Source organism: Orbicella franksi, chromosome 14 (assembly GCF_964199315.1).
Source record: "Orbicella franksi chromosome 14, jaOrbFran1.1, whole genome shotgun sequence".
In the NCBI taxonomy this organism is placed as follows: Eukaryota; Metazoa; Cnidaria; class Anthozoa; order Scleractinia; family Merulinidae; genus Orbicella; species Orbicella franksi.
This window is the reverse complement of record NC_138158.1, coordinates 7,044,140-7,060,385: the sequence shown is the minus strand read 5'-3', so window position 1 is coordinate 7,060,385 and position 16,246 is coordinate 7,044,140. Positions and strand designations below refer to the sequence as shown.

The 16,246-nt window shown below is 37.4% G+C and overlaps 1 protein-coding gene and 1 long non-coding RNA gene across 4 annotated transcripts in view; one reads left to right on the top strand and one right to left on the bottom strand.

Annotated features, from left to right (window-relative positions):
- LOC145468080 (receptor-type tyrosine-protein phosphatase F-like) overlaps positions 1–6,165 on the bottom strand; it is a 29,339-nt gene extending 23,174 nt beyond the window's left edge. Inside the window, exons 1-2 of one of the 2 annotated variants that reach the window (XM_081451751.1) lie at positions 3,609–6,165; positions 858–1,136 (exon numbers count right to left, since the gene is read on the bottom strand). In XM_081451751.1, coding sequence (XP_081307877.1) covers positions 858–1,136; positions 3,609–3,678 — 349 coding nt within the window. In that variant the 5' untranslated portion in view covers positions 3,679–6,165. The remainder of the gene's footprint in view (positions 1–857; positions 1,137–3,608) is intronic. The other variant, XM_081451750.1, reaches the window with a different exon arrangement.
- Positions 6,166–8,874: 2,709 nt separating this feature from the next.
- The window catches only part of LOC145468198 (uncharacterized), a 31,828-nt gene continuing 24,456 nt past the window's right edge, over positions 8,875–16,246 (top strand). Inside the window, exon 1 of one of the 2 annotated variants that reach the window (XR_014042155.1) lies at positions 8,875–9,595. This is a non-coding gene — a long non-coding RNA (uncharacterized LOC145468198). The remainder of the gene's footprint in view (positions 9,596–16,246) is intronic. The other variant, XR_014042154.1, reaches the window with a different exon arrangement.

The following is a 16,246-nucleotide window of genomic DNA, read 5'->3' as shown; positions in this document are numbered from 1 at the left end:
CCCAGCTGAGATGGGCAGGCCACGTCTCCCGCATGCCAGATGACCGCATTCCAAAGCAGCTCTTCTACGGGGAACTCTGCTCTGGCAAGCGCACAGTTGGAGGGCAGCGAAAGCGCTACAAGGACAGTCTAAAAGTCTCCTTAAAAGACTTCAACATCAGCACTGAGTCCTGGGAGTCTCTTGCCTCCTACAGACCCTCCTGGCGCCAACTCATCACCAAAGGAGCCCACGCAGCAGAGGAACGCAGGTCCCGTCAAGCCGAGGAGAAGCGAGCAGTACGAAAGGAAAGAGCCGCCAGCACTAACAGCACAGCCCCTACCCACTTCTGCCCTACCTGTGGGAGAGGCTTCCTTGCCCGGATTGGTCTCATCAGCCACCTCCGGACACACTGTAGAAATTTATTAACAAACTAGATGTCTTTGGTCATCTTCGACCACGAAGGACGAACAACAACAACATTCTATTTTAGTCTAGTCTATTGCATTGCATTGTATTGTATTGTCTTGTATTCTAGTGTAATCTATTCTACTGCATTCTATTCTATTCTAGTCTATTCTAGGCTAGTCTAGTTTATTCTCGGTCTATCCTAGTCTAGTCTATCCTAGTCTAGTCTATTCTAGTCTAGTCTATTCTAGTCTAGTCTATTCTATTCTATTCTAGTCTAGTCTATTCTAGTCTAGTCTATTCTAATCTATTCTTTTCTATTCTATTCTAGTCTATTCTATTCTATTCTAGTCTAGTCTCTTCTAGTCTATTCTATTCCAGTCTATTCTACGCTAGTCTATTCCTTCTTTCTCTTCTGTATGACGTGGCTCTTGTGAACCTCAATTATAAAGCATGATAAAGCGTATATTTACCTCCCTCTGGAGTCCAGATAGATCTGTACTTTGTAAATCCGCCCCAAGTTCCATTCATGAAACCTTTCCGTACGCGAAAAAAATATTTCGTGTAAACTCTGAGATCATGAATAGTGACAGTACCAGTGGTACCAGAAACCACCATGGACGATTCATTATGGCCATTCTTCCATCTTATCTCGAAAACAGTCTTGTTTGATGGCGAAGCTACTTCCCAGGCCAATTTCACACTTGTGTCACCAGTTACGTAACCCACAAGGTAACGAGGCGGCTTAAGACCTGACAAGAAAGGTATGCGATAGAATCTGAGTTAAAATTCGGATAAAATATCAAATTTCGTTTTAACAAATGTGGACATTTAATTAGTGCTACATGAATGTACTGCTCAACAGCTTTCATATGAATGGTCACAAACTAGGGTTATCTCCACAGCATTAGAAATTAGCACTACCTTTTACAGCATAACAAATACCCTGAACGTACGAAAATATTGCTACATAGCTTAATCTTTGACCTACAACAATAAAACGGTTTAAGCAAAATTGCTGATATATAATACTTTTAAAAGCATCATTGCAGCATTCCAAGGAGAAATAGAAGAACTTAACACGCAGGGATTACAAACGTGCGAAACGAATAAACTTAAGTCAACACAGTTCATAGAAAAAAGCTAAATATGTGATTAGGCTTTCGAAAATCGACAGAATAGGAGAAAGCGAGGAGGACATGAGAAAAAAATTACATCTCTCCTTAGGAAAGGGGACACAATAACTTTCAGGGTGGTGGTGGTGGTGGTGAGGGGGGGAGGGGGGCGGGACTAGGTATATGAAACCCGCAACTTATTTTAGATCTTATGAGGTCTTATGACGTCCCCTTGTTAAAAATACTCGATGTTATTCACACCACACTTGCTATCATCACGAGAGATGAACAAAAAATAGTCTAAATAGATTACGCAAGCTGAGCGACAAGATTAGAGAGCGTTATTTTGTGTTTCACTTACTGAACCCAGCTAGGAATGGTAAGACCAATCTAGGTCATAAGAGAACGTGTGTAGCTTAAAGCAACGAAATGAAAACTGAAATATAATGCCACCGCAGCAATAATCCTGAATCGAGGTGAAGGAAAAACCCTCACAAAACATGTAAATTTAATTAACACCGTTCAGTTTCACTTTTCAGTTTCAGCCTAATTTGTTTGACCTTACACGTTGAGAAAATTATTAGCCCGACTCACAATGAACAAATTTAGGTGAACTATGATGAAAATTTCGCTTTAACATTGTTCCTTCTTTAGCTGATTACGCAAAAACTAGTTGTGTAGTGACCTTGCAGTCCTTTTTTACCTTTTTTCTGAACTAGGCAGTGAGCTTTTGGATGTGCGTGCGCATGACAAAAACGTCTGTTAAGTATCACTCGGATATTTTAGAAACCTGCAGTGAGCTTTCCAGTTTACCGGAAGTTGATAACGGACTCGGGCGCGGCAGGCCGTCGGCCAAATTAACAATCATAATAAGCTGTGAAAAGTGTTTAATACAGCTGAGGAATTTCAACTGTGCCTAAGCCGTGACGTACAGTTCTTGTTCACTACCTTTGCAGCACAAAGCTATTTCTCTCCAAAGGATCTAGTTCACTTCGGAGCCTCGAGTCAAATTTTGATATGAAGTAGAGTAAGGTCTTTAGGTCCTAGGTGAAACCCCCAGTGAGAGACCGTTCAAATGAAAGCTATTGTGCAGTAATTTCATGAGCCGCTGTTTATGTATCATGCTATACAAGGAGATTCCAACTAAATTCTGTAACTTAAACCCTACTGTGAAGCCACTCAAACGAAAGCTATATAGAGCGGTGCTTTTGTGTGTTCTATGTGGTTTTCGATATTTTGCTCAAGGAGGGCGTTTTGGCTGATATTTGACTGAACTGCACACAAACGTACTTTACACGTAGCAACATAATTACGCCGGCCTAAAACAAACGATCAAAACGCCTATAGTTGGCACGATAGAGTGATCTGATCTTTACTTTTTGATCTGCGCGCCAAGAAAAGTAGTTTTACAGACACAGCATCTGTTTGCTTTGAAAGCAAGACTGAGAACAATTGAAATGATTGAAACAGAATGACAAACAAAGCTGAAGGGCCAGGTCTCCTCGGTAAACCTAGATAATGGAAAGTTTTTGTCGAAATCTAAAAACAACAAGTAGAAGTGAAAGCTGGTTAATTTACAAATTGACACCCGAAATGCCTGAGTAGTCGAGCTAAGAATAGGCCATAGGAAGCTTATGGTTAAGAAACTTGATGCAGCCCAGTATTATTCTAAGGGATCAGAACAACCAAATTCCCTCCGTAAGTATGAGCTTTTGCATTTAGTAAGGGCGTTTATTAAATCCGACTAGCATATTGCTTTGGATCTTGGCGAACTATTGATCGCTTATGAGCTCAAAACTTGTTGCCTGGTTGTTGCCTGCCACTATTATTTTATCAACGATAAGAAAACGGTGTGGCGAATAAACTGCTGCCATGATTAGGAGAAGGTTAGACGTTAATTAAATTTTTTGGAGAGACGTTTGATACTTCATAAGTATCCTAAAATCATCACATCAGTACTTTTGCTCGACAAATACAATTATACTCGGTTTTTTTTAGAATTCACAGCTAGGAAATGGTAGTGTTCTCAGATCTCACCCTGAGAGCTTTGCTTAAAAGAAGCAATGTACAGAAAACATGGCCAACAAACTGAATGGTATTTTGACTTACCTTGCGAGGCTTGTGTTACCCACAGCATGCCAAGAAAAAAGAAGACGAGGAAAAACATCTTCCGAAACATTTCCAAATCTTGGTTGGTACGTTTCGCTTTGTCGTCTACCCTGCGTGATCCTGTGTTTCCTGAGTGTCCAAAAATCACATACTATTATGGGGACGTGTCTTGTCGGCGAGATTCCGAGCGTTTGAAGCAAAAAGAGACCATTACTCCAGGTCAGCTGAAGATTTGGATAAGGTCAACAGCAATGTTCACGGATTAAATTTTTTTCGTAGTGAGTTTGAATACGCCTCATGTCAACTACCTTCTGTTTTGAGTTGGCAATTATTACTAGGTATCCGATACCACAAGCAAAATAAAATATCAATTTACAGTTTTCAAGAAGGCATTTTAGCGCGGTAACTAACGACGTGATTGTTTACACACGTACAAGGTTACTCGTAGTTCAGATGTTGCAAATTCTTCCTTCTTTTATAACCAACCCAAACCTCAAAAAGAACTGAAAGGGAAAAAGGACTGTATTCAGCATTATATCTGTTTTAAAAACACATCATTCCTTCATTATTTATTTCTTTCAAATGGTTCATTTCCAATTTGGACACTGTCGCTCGCAGCTAGTTTTGCATTTATTTTTAGAGATTTTACAATCCGATTTTTGTTATGATTCCTCTTTTTTCTGTTTAATTTATCAATACTGAATTCCGCGAGAAAGCAACGACAATAACATAACACATTTTACGAGAGGCACATACATCAATCGATATTAAATACATTTTTTTTATTCTGTATTTGTTGATAAATGCAGTTTTTTATACGGTTGCAGTTAATGTGTTTTTTTAAAGTGATGATTGTTGTTAAAAAGAAAGGAAAAATTCCTGACTAAACGCCTTAAATTACATCTGAAGGAAACCCATTCCTAAATAAAAGGTCACAACACGAGATACCCCACTTCTTCCTTTCAGTTCTGAAGTTTGTAATGTTGATGTTCTCACTATTTCCTGCCTATGCAGACTGTAGTTTGACTTTTAATCTATTGCGCTGTTTATTCGACATGTATAAACGAATCATTTCCCACACGGACACGACCAAAACTGTCAATGACACGTGTTTAATTCATGAAATAGATTATACAAGGGTTATTTCCTGATGCATTGGGGTATACATAACCGATATTTACTTGCCGTGATTTTAACTTGATCCTTCAATAACAGATCGGGAAATACTCAAAAAACCGCAGATCATTGCATGCGTGTTTGCGCGGTTTGTAGACCTTTGTAATATTCTTGTTACAAACATAATTACAACTGTAAGACAACCTCTTTCGTAGAGTACCATGTTTAGGTGGGTGTTCGGATCGCTTTTAATCTTGTAAACGATCGAGCAGACAAAATAATCTCACTCTTTGCCTCGAAATTAATAACTGTCGGCTGGTCATTGAGGAAAAACAACTCGTATCAGTTGAAAAGTGCCTTATCAGTAAAAAGCCGGCGCAGAAATCTGACAACAGTTTTAAAGTGAAGCATCTAATTATCTCTCTCATCTCTGTAAATCAATTACTGTCCACCCCGGCGGCAAATTAAGAGGAGTACAAACATAAGAAGAAAGAATCTCAGTGTTATCAGCAGAACGAACTGACACAGGAATCTCTCAAAATAACAAACATCATGATCTAGCTCATCAGAAGGAATTAATTAGTGTCCTCTGATCGTTCAAGCACGCAGATAAGAACCCAGGTGCGGTCATGATAGCCTTGCGCTATCGATATTCATCTTGACCAAACAGCAAGTCGATAACACAAATTGAATTCCGTTGACAAAAATTACCTTTAGGTCGGAAATCGAAACAAAATTCGCTTATTTTCATTGACACCGACGAATAGCAAATGATCCCATGTTACTGTTTCGTGAGAGCCATCTTGACAGCGTTCTCTTTTCGCGTCAGAGTACAAAGTTCTCTGCTTGACGCGCTTGAGAAGGCTTAAATTTCCATGTCAGCTCGTGTCTTATGTCACGGTTCAATAACGAAAATATAAAGATGTTCTTCAGGTATTGTAAAGTTTGTAGAAATACCGGTTGGAACGAGTTCCCCAAGGTTTATGATGTAATTTGCCATAATCCTAGTATAGTAACGAACAGAATTAATTTTAAGAACTTCTTATTATTACGGCGCTTTCTTTAGCTAGCCTAAGAGGTTGTCATATGTCTCAGTTTTCAGATAACCTCTCACCACAAGGCAGAGACCACAAAGGAAACACGTTTTGTAACACAACACGCGTGCAGAACGATCACGAGCAATCACAATTAAAATAACTTGCAGTCATGATCAATTAATTAATCAGTTAATTAATTGTTTAATTAACAGAAAAAATGGTTGTTACATCTTGGGTGGATGCTAAATGTAAGTCAGAGAATTTTGGTTTGAGCTTGTTTTTCAAAGTATTTTAACGCTTAATAAATGATTCCCGCTTTCTTTGAACTGCCGCTTCCCGCCCTTTCCTCTCACGCCTCCCTCCCCCTATTCTCTCGGGTTCTGGTCCCCCTGTCTCCCCCTCCCCCCCCCCCCCCATATCCTGCCACTGGAAATGACTCATTCTGCTCTCTGAAATATATTACACTTGATTTTCCAAAAGACAAACAGTTTAATAAGTAATTAAGAAACATTTTTTATTTAAACAAAAGGTCACTGCACAGTCTGCGCTCGTTCGTAAAATACAGTATTGGTTTTACCATTCGAAAATCAAAATCGTATCTTTGGGCCGCTGTGTAATATCCTCTATATAATAAAGCTAGATAAAAATTCACTAAAAATCACTCCAAAAAGTAGTGAACTAAAGAAAAGTATCTGTAAATTATGGTTAAAAACAAGGCAGCCACGATAATAAAATGCCTTTTTCGTGAATTCAAATTTCAAGGCGGAAGTCTAAGGTGGTTACCTTGCTTTGTCCTCCTATTTAAAATTGCTATATTATAATGTCTCTATTATATCAACAACTATTCTTGTTATATGGAGGTTTGTTCAATCAAGGTTTCATGGTACATGTAGCTCTAAACAAATTATTACTTACAAACTGCTTGGCAGGATGAGTAAAATTAAATTTTAATGAGAGATGTTCTGCATAATTTAGAAGTGTATATGACAGATATTTTTTTACTTTGCTTGATGGAATCTACTTGAGATCATGATATGAAAAGCGAAAAGAAAAAAAAAAAACTACATACATACATACATACATACATACATACATACATACATACATACATACATACATACATACATACATACATACATACATACATACATACCATACATTTTATTTGTTATCAAATTAAAATTACAATTGTAACATGCCCGCGGATAGCTGACCTAATCTAGGCGGGTCATGTTTGGACGAGTTATTAATATACAACTAGGTACAACTAAATACAACTGAAGGTAACAAGAGAACTAAAGAGACTAGAATTGACAACGATGACTAAAGACAACTAATAAACTAACGATGCTGCGGGTATCGTTTTTTCTTCACCGCGCTTCAGCCATCTGGATTTCACTTCCAGTTGGGTTAGAAACTGCGGTGGCTTGGGACTTGTCAGGCCGTGAAATCGAAATCAGAATGTAGGTGTACATATCTTTCGTAATGTTTTACAATTTTGATCCAAAATTGTAGCTATGCGTAAGTGTCTAATTCCTAATATATTTCACTTACTTTGTTCGTGTCTACTTGTTTGCTTAGAAAGATATGTCTACCTACGTTCTTGTTTTGACATCACGGACTAACTAGGCCCAGGCATGGCGGTTTCTGACCCAACCGGAAATGTTTTCAGACGGGTAAAACCTTGCTGAAGAAACAACGATATCCATTTTTTTTTTCGATTTCCATACCAAGATCTCGTGTAGATTCCATCAAGCAAATGAAAAAAGATATCTGACATATACACTTCAAAATATACTGAATATCTATTTCATTCTTAAGATATATTATTTCCGAATAAAATGTGATCAACAGAATATGGTCAAGAGAACATGATTATATTCTCTTGATGTGATATATTTTGAAATACACATCTACTAACAATAATCAGAAAATTTTCTCTGTTGATTATTTTAAACCACCTCTTTACAGCCATGTAATAAACGTATCATTATTAAAATTCAAAGATTACAAAAAAGGCACTGGATGACATTTTTGTTAAAAAAAAAGAGAGTTACTTTTTAAACAGTCTTTGCTACTGGTTTGTATCAGGAGCCATAATCGGGGGCGTCCCCGATTATGGCTCCTGTTTGTATATCCTCGTCTTGAAAAAAAACGAAACACATGTGGTTGAAATGTGTCAGATTTGGTGACTCCTGGTCAAAACAGTAATCATCATACATAGGAGCCATAATCGGGGACGGAAACCGTAAGTCTTGGGATCCGCGCGCACCTATGATATGGGACAATTTTTCTATTTTTAGAACAAATTGCGCCATCTTGACGTCATATATCCGCGCGAATCCACGCACATGTCGGGGGCTCTCGCGTGGATGTTGTCACGTTGCGTGATCAAATGGTGAGAGTTGAGAGATTATATTGCGTATTTTTCACAGCGATGGCAGGGAATGAGGCAGGGAATACGAACCAGGGCGCTTATATCTAGTTTTATGCTCTGAGCTAACTGAAAAGGTGGGTTTTTCAGGGTCGAAAACAAGACTTGAATCTCGCGATGGGAATGAATAACAAGATCTGCTCGCGCTAGTTGTAAGCTTACGCGTATGTTTTTGTGTTTGTTCTGACTTAGAATGTAGCAAGAAAACTCTCTCCTCTGGTATCGAGTTAATTTGTGAGTTTTTCAGACAATGGTTAATCATAACCAAAACCTGTTTTGACGGTTTCTTATTGTTTCTGCTTGTTTGGTGAGTTTGCAAAAGTTTTTGAAAGGAAAGTCTGACGCTCCCAATTCATTGTTTCTTGTCTTTCATGTCATAGACCCTTTTCATAAATGGCTGCCAATGAAATAAAATGATATCTGACTGCGCGACTCACTGACTGACTTACTGACCTAACCTTTAAATTAGGAGTCACACAACTGATCATTTAACATTCTGCAAAATTTGCGTAAGTGCTAAAAGAGTCCAGGTATGCTTGGATTGTCTTGTAACAGAGCTGGTAGCGATCCTGCAAAACGGAAAAATGGGCAATGAGCCAAGGACTTAGAAAATGTTCAGTTGTAAATATCATGGAGATATTCACGTTTATGTTTATTCCTGTTTCTTGTTTGTGTTCAGTCTTGCTTTCTTCCGTTTAAAGTAACTTTGACACGAAAATGCTTTTAAGAAAGGGCATCCACTGTAAGCTTCTGTAAAATGCCTGTCTAGCCATGCCATCATTCTTTTTAAGCGCTAAAAATTATCACCTAACCAATATGGAGATACTAAGGCAAATGGAACACCAAGCGATGTAAACATATGATTTATAACAACCGACTTGAAAAAAGCTTTCTAAAGATGCAAAATTATTTGAAATTCTTCAATATATATATATTTTTAACTTTTTGGGAGTTTCGGACAGAGCTAAACTTTGGCCTAAGCTTTGGCAGCTATAAAAGGTTTCCTAGGGCTGCGACTTACTTTTGTTGGAAGAACGAAAATCCTTAGAGTGGCTATAAGTAATTGAGACGCCAATCTGGTCTGAAAATTTTAATGGCACTTTCGTAAAAGCAATAATATTAGTTTGGCCGTGTGTTTGTTTAACGCAAGAAAGACTGGGAACGAAAGAGAAACGCAACATGGCTGCGGAGGTTTAAATCTTCATATTTCTACCCCAAACAATCGATGAAGAGAATGCCTTTGGTATATTTAGCCTTTCCAAACGTATTTCCTGATGTGTATTTGCATTTCAATGGAAGAATTATGCCTGCAGCAGGCTGCAAAACACCTAAAAAGGGGACCACGTTGACTGACCGTCGCAAATAAACAACAGCCCGGTAGGAAATGCAAAACTGCTAAGGTAAGCTTAAGCTTTAACTCAAAAGCTGTTTTTTACGAATAGTGGTTTTTAAACCTAGCAATTTTCTCATTCTTTCCATTAAATAAGTTTAAGATTTAATTCGGTTAAATTGTTGTTCTCCAAGTGCAAATGTCAGAAGTGTTTCACGTAAAGCGGGAATTCAAATTCTTACATCGCACACGTGCGCCGATGTTTTGAGCAAAAATGATGGAAGCTACTGTTTGTTTGAGTTAGTAGCTTGCAAAAAGCAATTTCGAACCCCTTAAGTGACGATTTTAGACAACAAGTAAGGTGTTAAAATTTACTTAACTCTCCCTCCCACCCAGACCTTATTAGCTTACTGCTTTTCGCACCAATTTGCACGTGTGCAAATCTCATATCTTAGAGGCTAAATTCAATGAAGAAAATGCCACCTCTTCATGCAAATTGATTTCATGAACTACTTTGTAATAAATCCATAAATATTGGTCAACTGCAACAACAACTTCTACTCGATGAATTATTCAATTAGATTACTACATGCTATTCCTTAATATTATTTTACCCTGATGTTAATGAGTTTGTACATTTAAAGTCGCACTATGATCAAATTTTTCCGCCTTGATTTTTTTAGGTGTATCACATAGAATTCCATGAAAGAATAAAAACGCCATTTACTGTTTGCAAATATCTGCATTAGTTCCAGAGATACTTAAGTTTTAAAAATGTGTATAATATGCAAATGAGATGACTGATGACGTCACACACTCAACCCAATTTTATATCAAGTATATAAATAGAGCTATCTTGGTCAATAGACCTTTTTCGCTTGGGCGGTTTGTTTTCCCCATTACAGACCACGTGATATTCTCTAGAGAATTGTTCTTTTATCCATCTAAAAATTATTTATTTACGTGCACGTGACTATTTGAAAATTTGAAAGGAAGAATTCTCAAGAGTATCATCACATGGTCTGAAATGGGGCGACAAACTGCCCAGTCGAAAAAGGTCTATTTGCAGCACAGACCATTGAAACTTGGTAGGCTAATAGTTCTACAGGAAACACACCTACAACTATTGGTGGTTTTCAGTGTCACGCAATTCAAAATAGATCAAAATCAAAATCAAAACCGGTCAATAGATGAAGTCCAGAATCTGGAAAATGAAAGAAGGTAAATATACAAAGACTCTCGCCAAAATTCTGGTCACAGCAATTCTTCTTATGTGAGATATGCAGAGAAATTTTTTACCCAAATTTATAGAGATTTGTATGGAGACGCCATGCTGGTGCCCATCCGTATGGGCACCAACATGGCGGCCGGAAACCAACAGAAACATCTGTCATTGAGTTTTGCTACAAAAGTGTGAATTTATCCCTCAAGGAACTCTGAAACATTAAAATAATACTTCTTCTAAGACATGAACTGTTCAGATAGCCAAGTTCCCCAAAATAAGTCACTCTTTTAACCATCATGACAGCTCTCTAGGTCGTCATGTAAATGCCATGTCACGCAAAAGTTTAGAAATTCAAGCGTAGTTTATCACAAAACCAAGAACCCATTCGGAGCGAAAATTTGTATGAACATTAGTTTTCAGCTGCTCTTATACATCATTTAAGTAAAATCTCAGGAAGATCAATAGTTTTGTAGTTCAAATTTTAGTGACGTCATGTGAAAACCAGCCATAAAAAAAATTCTGTTCCCATGGCAATTCACTCTTTTCCAGTCCCCACCCACTTGATTTCAATATGTTAGTGATTTTCAGCTTGTAAAACATTAAACAAGGCCACAAACTTGAGCTAACATATTTATATGCTTGCTGGTTCAAGCATATGAGGCACCATTTGCAAATATCAAAATGGAACGTCAAAGGTGGCCAGAAATGCCTTTAATATAGGGGAGGTCTGGAACCTAGTATGTTGCCATGGTAACCAAACTGTTAAGCTCATATTGTGGAGCACATTTAGCAGAATCTTACTGCAAAGAATCAAACATTTCTGATACAAATTAGCAAAGATATCTTTTTTCATCATATTTGATCAAAATTTGGTTGAGGGTGTGATGTCATCACTGGGCTAATTTGCATATTTTAAAAACTTGAATATCTCTGGAATGAAAAGAGATACTGTAAATCTTTGAATTAGCACCCGGGATGCTTATTTCAAATTTAGGATAAGATGGGGGGCACTTATTCGATGGGAGGGGGCGCTTATTTAATTTTTCCCAAATTGTGGCCCGACATGATCATTGTTTTAATACATCATCTGCACGTAAACACCAACATAAGCTGTTTATTGGCATAAAAAGGTGATCCTAAAGTTTAAATTGCGGTACCGTTAGTATTTAATGTGTTCAATGTGTTCACAAACTGAAACAATGTACAAATCTAATACTACATGACGAAAACTATACATCCTTTGTTGTCTCATTACTTGTCCACAAAATGGGGGGAGGGGAGGGGTGCAGTTATTTTAAATTTCGGCTGATAGAAGGGGCGCTTATTTGAAGGGGGCGCTTATTCGAGGGGGACGCTAATTTGAGGATTTATGGTATTTGAATATAGTAAACAGCATTTTTCTTCTCACACAGGCTACTTGTTTATGTTTTAAAATGGCTGCGGTAGGAAAGACGCAATTTTCGTTATAGTGCCACTTTAAGGAAATTCACCATAACCATGTTGTCGCTATGTTGTAAAAGAATTGGTTCATGCTTTTAGCTGTTCATATATATAACGAGTTATGGAATCGATGCACTTAGAAAGTTTGGAGAGCACTCAAGAAGCCAGAGTTGCTCTTGAGTGTGCCTCGAGCAACTCTTGCATTTCCCTTGTGCCCTCCAAACTTCTCACATGCATCCAAAATTCAATATACGCACCCTAAGGCTAGCATAAGTGATAAGCCAATACCTAAATTATTGCTGGTTTTCATGTGACACCATCATTTTCCAAAATAAGAAATTTCTAATCCTTCTGAAGTTTTAGTTTCATCAGATGTAAGACCCCCTGATAACTTGACGTTTTGCAATGTTTAACCCGACAGGGTTCCTCATTATGTAATAGAGCACATCTGAATTTCCAAGTTTATGCATTTCGTGACACTAAAATAGTGGCCCGATAAGGCTCTCGAGTTAGTCAAAAGATGAGTTACATTTATTGCTCAATTTTTTTCGAACTAAACAGTTCTTGCTCTAGAAGAAGTATTGATTTCAATGCATCTGAACTCTAGAGTAAAAACTCTTTGTTTCAATGGCAAAATTCAATGCTAGAAGTTTTTTTTTTTTGTTACAGTAACTTTACGGTCATCATGTTTGCGTCCCTTCAAGGGGCACAAACTTGGCAACTCCTTACAAAGCTCTGTAAATTTGAGTGAAACACTTTTCCGAATAATGCACAAATGAAAAACTACACAGACCTAAATCTTGGGGAGGTTGTTTATAAATCAATCATCTTTCATATCCCAGCTTCTTGACTTAATTTATTGAATTGTGACGATTTTTATTTTTGATGTTGTGACACTGCAAACCAGCCAAAGCAGAGCTCCTGTGTACTTAAGGCACGGAAGCGGAGCCCCATACCTTAGAAAATTTGGTAACCAATCAATCTCAAAAAATGTTTGTTGTCACATGACTATCCATACATCCGTATGCCAAGCCCAGTACTTTGAATTAGTAATAGATATGACTAAATTTGCCCACGCTTTCTTATATTTCTGATGATTGAAAACAATAAATTATATTGAACATTACTGTATGAACTAAAACTTTTATTTTTTTTGTAAACGATATCACTCATACTGTCCCAGTAACTTAGGCATCTTACCATGAATATTATCCAAACAGTCAACTGAGTTAACTAAACCAACATATTCTGTTTGACTCATTCTATCTCATGATATTCTCTATATGATACTCTCACAAAGCATTTACAGTAGAGCAGTTTACCATATCTCGTTAGAAAGGACACAATTAAAAAGTACTTTCTAGAAAAAAAATAGGTTGTCTTCATGGAAACTAATATTTCTTTTACAAACATTTCACTCAGTAGAACTTTTAATATAGGGGAAAAAGAATTACAAAATTATAGCGAAACAAAAAATTAAGTCAAACTACTCTGCTGTTCCAATTTGATGCTGAAACAAACCATTTGTCTTGATATACGAGCAAACATATCTCAAAAGCAGAATGGAAGTCGAGTTTTTTTTCCGAGACGTTAACAGAAGTATCGCAATACAGTCACCATATATGCAAATTAGAATCAAGCATTTTGACCTCAATGAAAACGCTGCAAAACATTTACATTTACATTTGGATCACTGCAAAGTCACCCAGCTGTCACATGAGCTCTACGCCACGTAAGATTACTCAATACAAATAAGCGATCCGAATCAATGAGATGCCAATGGTAAAACTGGCGATTGGAAGAGTATTTAGCTATTTAGTTGCAATTGAACCACACTGGCCTCAAATTTCTAGTATACTTCAGAATTTATTACGATATCTTCTGAGTTGTTTTCTCCAAAAATCCATCTTCAGGATCTTTGAAATAATTACTGTTTTCAATTTGTCCTAGATGAGAATCTCCGCCACTTTGAATCAAATTTATTTGATTGCGCTAAAATCGCCATGCAGGCCATATTGTAATTGGAGTGTATTTTTGATCTTAAAATGCTGCTCGGAGATGGCAAAATGCGAACTGGTGATCAGGAGACCTTGAAATGTTGCTCGAAGATGGCAAAACGCAAACTCATGGTTACAAGAACCTTGAAATGCTGTTAGAAGAAGGCAAAATGGGAACTCGTGGTTGTAAGAACCTTGAAATCAAGAATTTCATGTGCCCTACACCACTCCAACCATTTTGTGAGCCCGCATTCCTTGCCCCACATCACTCGAGACCACCGTGCGCGCCTAGTTTCATCAAATCGAGAATGCTTCCCATACTACCAACACATTTCTTACTTTTTTGAAATTCCTTGTATGTACACCAGGGCTCGCCTTTAGAAAAAAATCTTTGGGCCAGCTGGCTCCTACGTTTTTAGAGTTGGTCGCTAGCACAAATTTTTTGGTCGCCAAAAATTTTCGGCCCTTCAGGTCAAAAACATTCAATTGTTTTTGAAAGCCTTTAGTCTGTCCCTTGTATTTTCTGTACAAACCAAACCAAACAAAACGTTACATTTGAACGTAACTCGTAGCAAACAAAAAAACAATTTCAATGCTGAAATATGCCTTCCTTATTCCAATTGGTTTGATCATCTTTCTTTTTTTTGGCCGTTTAAGCAGTCTATTTCAAGTTGAAGTCTTTGAAGCAATTCAGCACATCTTGACAAGTCGTGCCGGGCAGAAAATTCCATAGTGTGTCAATGTGCTAAATATGGTAATTGAATTCAATCACAAGAGGGAATAAATACAAATGTTGAAAGTCAAAAGCGGGCTATTTTTGTTAAAGCTTGAGATACATTTTATCATTGGAAGAAAAGTTAAATTTACATCAAATGACCAAAATACTAACCGCTTTTTGGAAAACCCAAGAATAGTTTAACTGGAGAGAATGTGAAATTTTTTGTGTTTCAGTGAGATGAGGAGAAATCTGATATCTAAAAAAAAACACAAAATGCTAATGCGTGTGTCTGAGGTTTGCATTTTGGCCGTTTATGATCTACCTGTTAGTTTTGAACGGCTGATCATTTATCAGTTTCTTATGCAACTTCCTACTGATTCATTATCAGTTATTATTCAAGCCAAGTATGTGATTTCAAAACCAAAACTTTCATAAAATCGTGATTTTCACATGTATGTAATAGTTCTAGAATTTTTGATGCTAGGAAGTTGTCTTTATTGTGGGCGCCACATTTCTCACAACGCCCTAGTTTTTTCACGTAGCATAGACAATGAAAGACTACACGCAACTTCTTTTAGTCAGAGATTGTTAGTGAAGTTACACCACTACCGTGCCATGATCAGAGGATCCAAGTTACCGCTATTTCAAGTGTATTTCGCTGTCTCTCTGCTACCTTTTGGTGCGAGTCGTCAACCAAAGTATGTAAGTTCTTATTGTTGTAGTTATTTGCTAAGTCGCGAATTGTTAGTCTTTTCTTTATCACGAAAAGGTTTCATTTAGTTTATCTAGGTTTTGTTGAAATCGCATTCACAGCTCTACTATTGCTAAGGCTCATTGTCAAGTTGCTTTATTAGTCCAATTGTCATATGATTACCATATTGTGATTATTTCATGCTATATTTAGCTATTTTGCACGATAGCCCTTGATATCTTCGTTAATGTTACGACAAGAGTTGTTATCGTCTCAGTTTTATTAGTTTCAAGTATCAATTGTCACGTCTATTTGTTTCATGCTATGATCTTGTTAGTTATTATGATTGTTCTATCCTGTTAGATTTGTATTTTATGTCTTATCTAAGTAGGACGTATTCTTAACCATCGCTTTTCAGTTCGAACCTACTTGTATGACTACTACTCCTATTCGTATCTGCTACCACTGCTTGCGATCTACTGGTTTTCGCTATTTCTTCAGTCACTACGTATTGTGAACTAGATCTATGGGTTTGATCTGTCATTAAATCAGTTTGAATCTACCAAGTGGAGTTCGAACCACTCATCATCTTGCACCGCGCTACCCCTGTAGTTGTTTAAGATTTGAGTAAGAAGCAACCTCTAGAATCT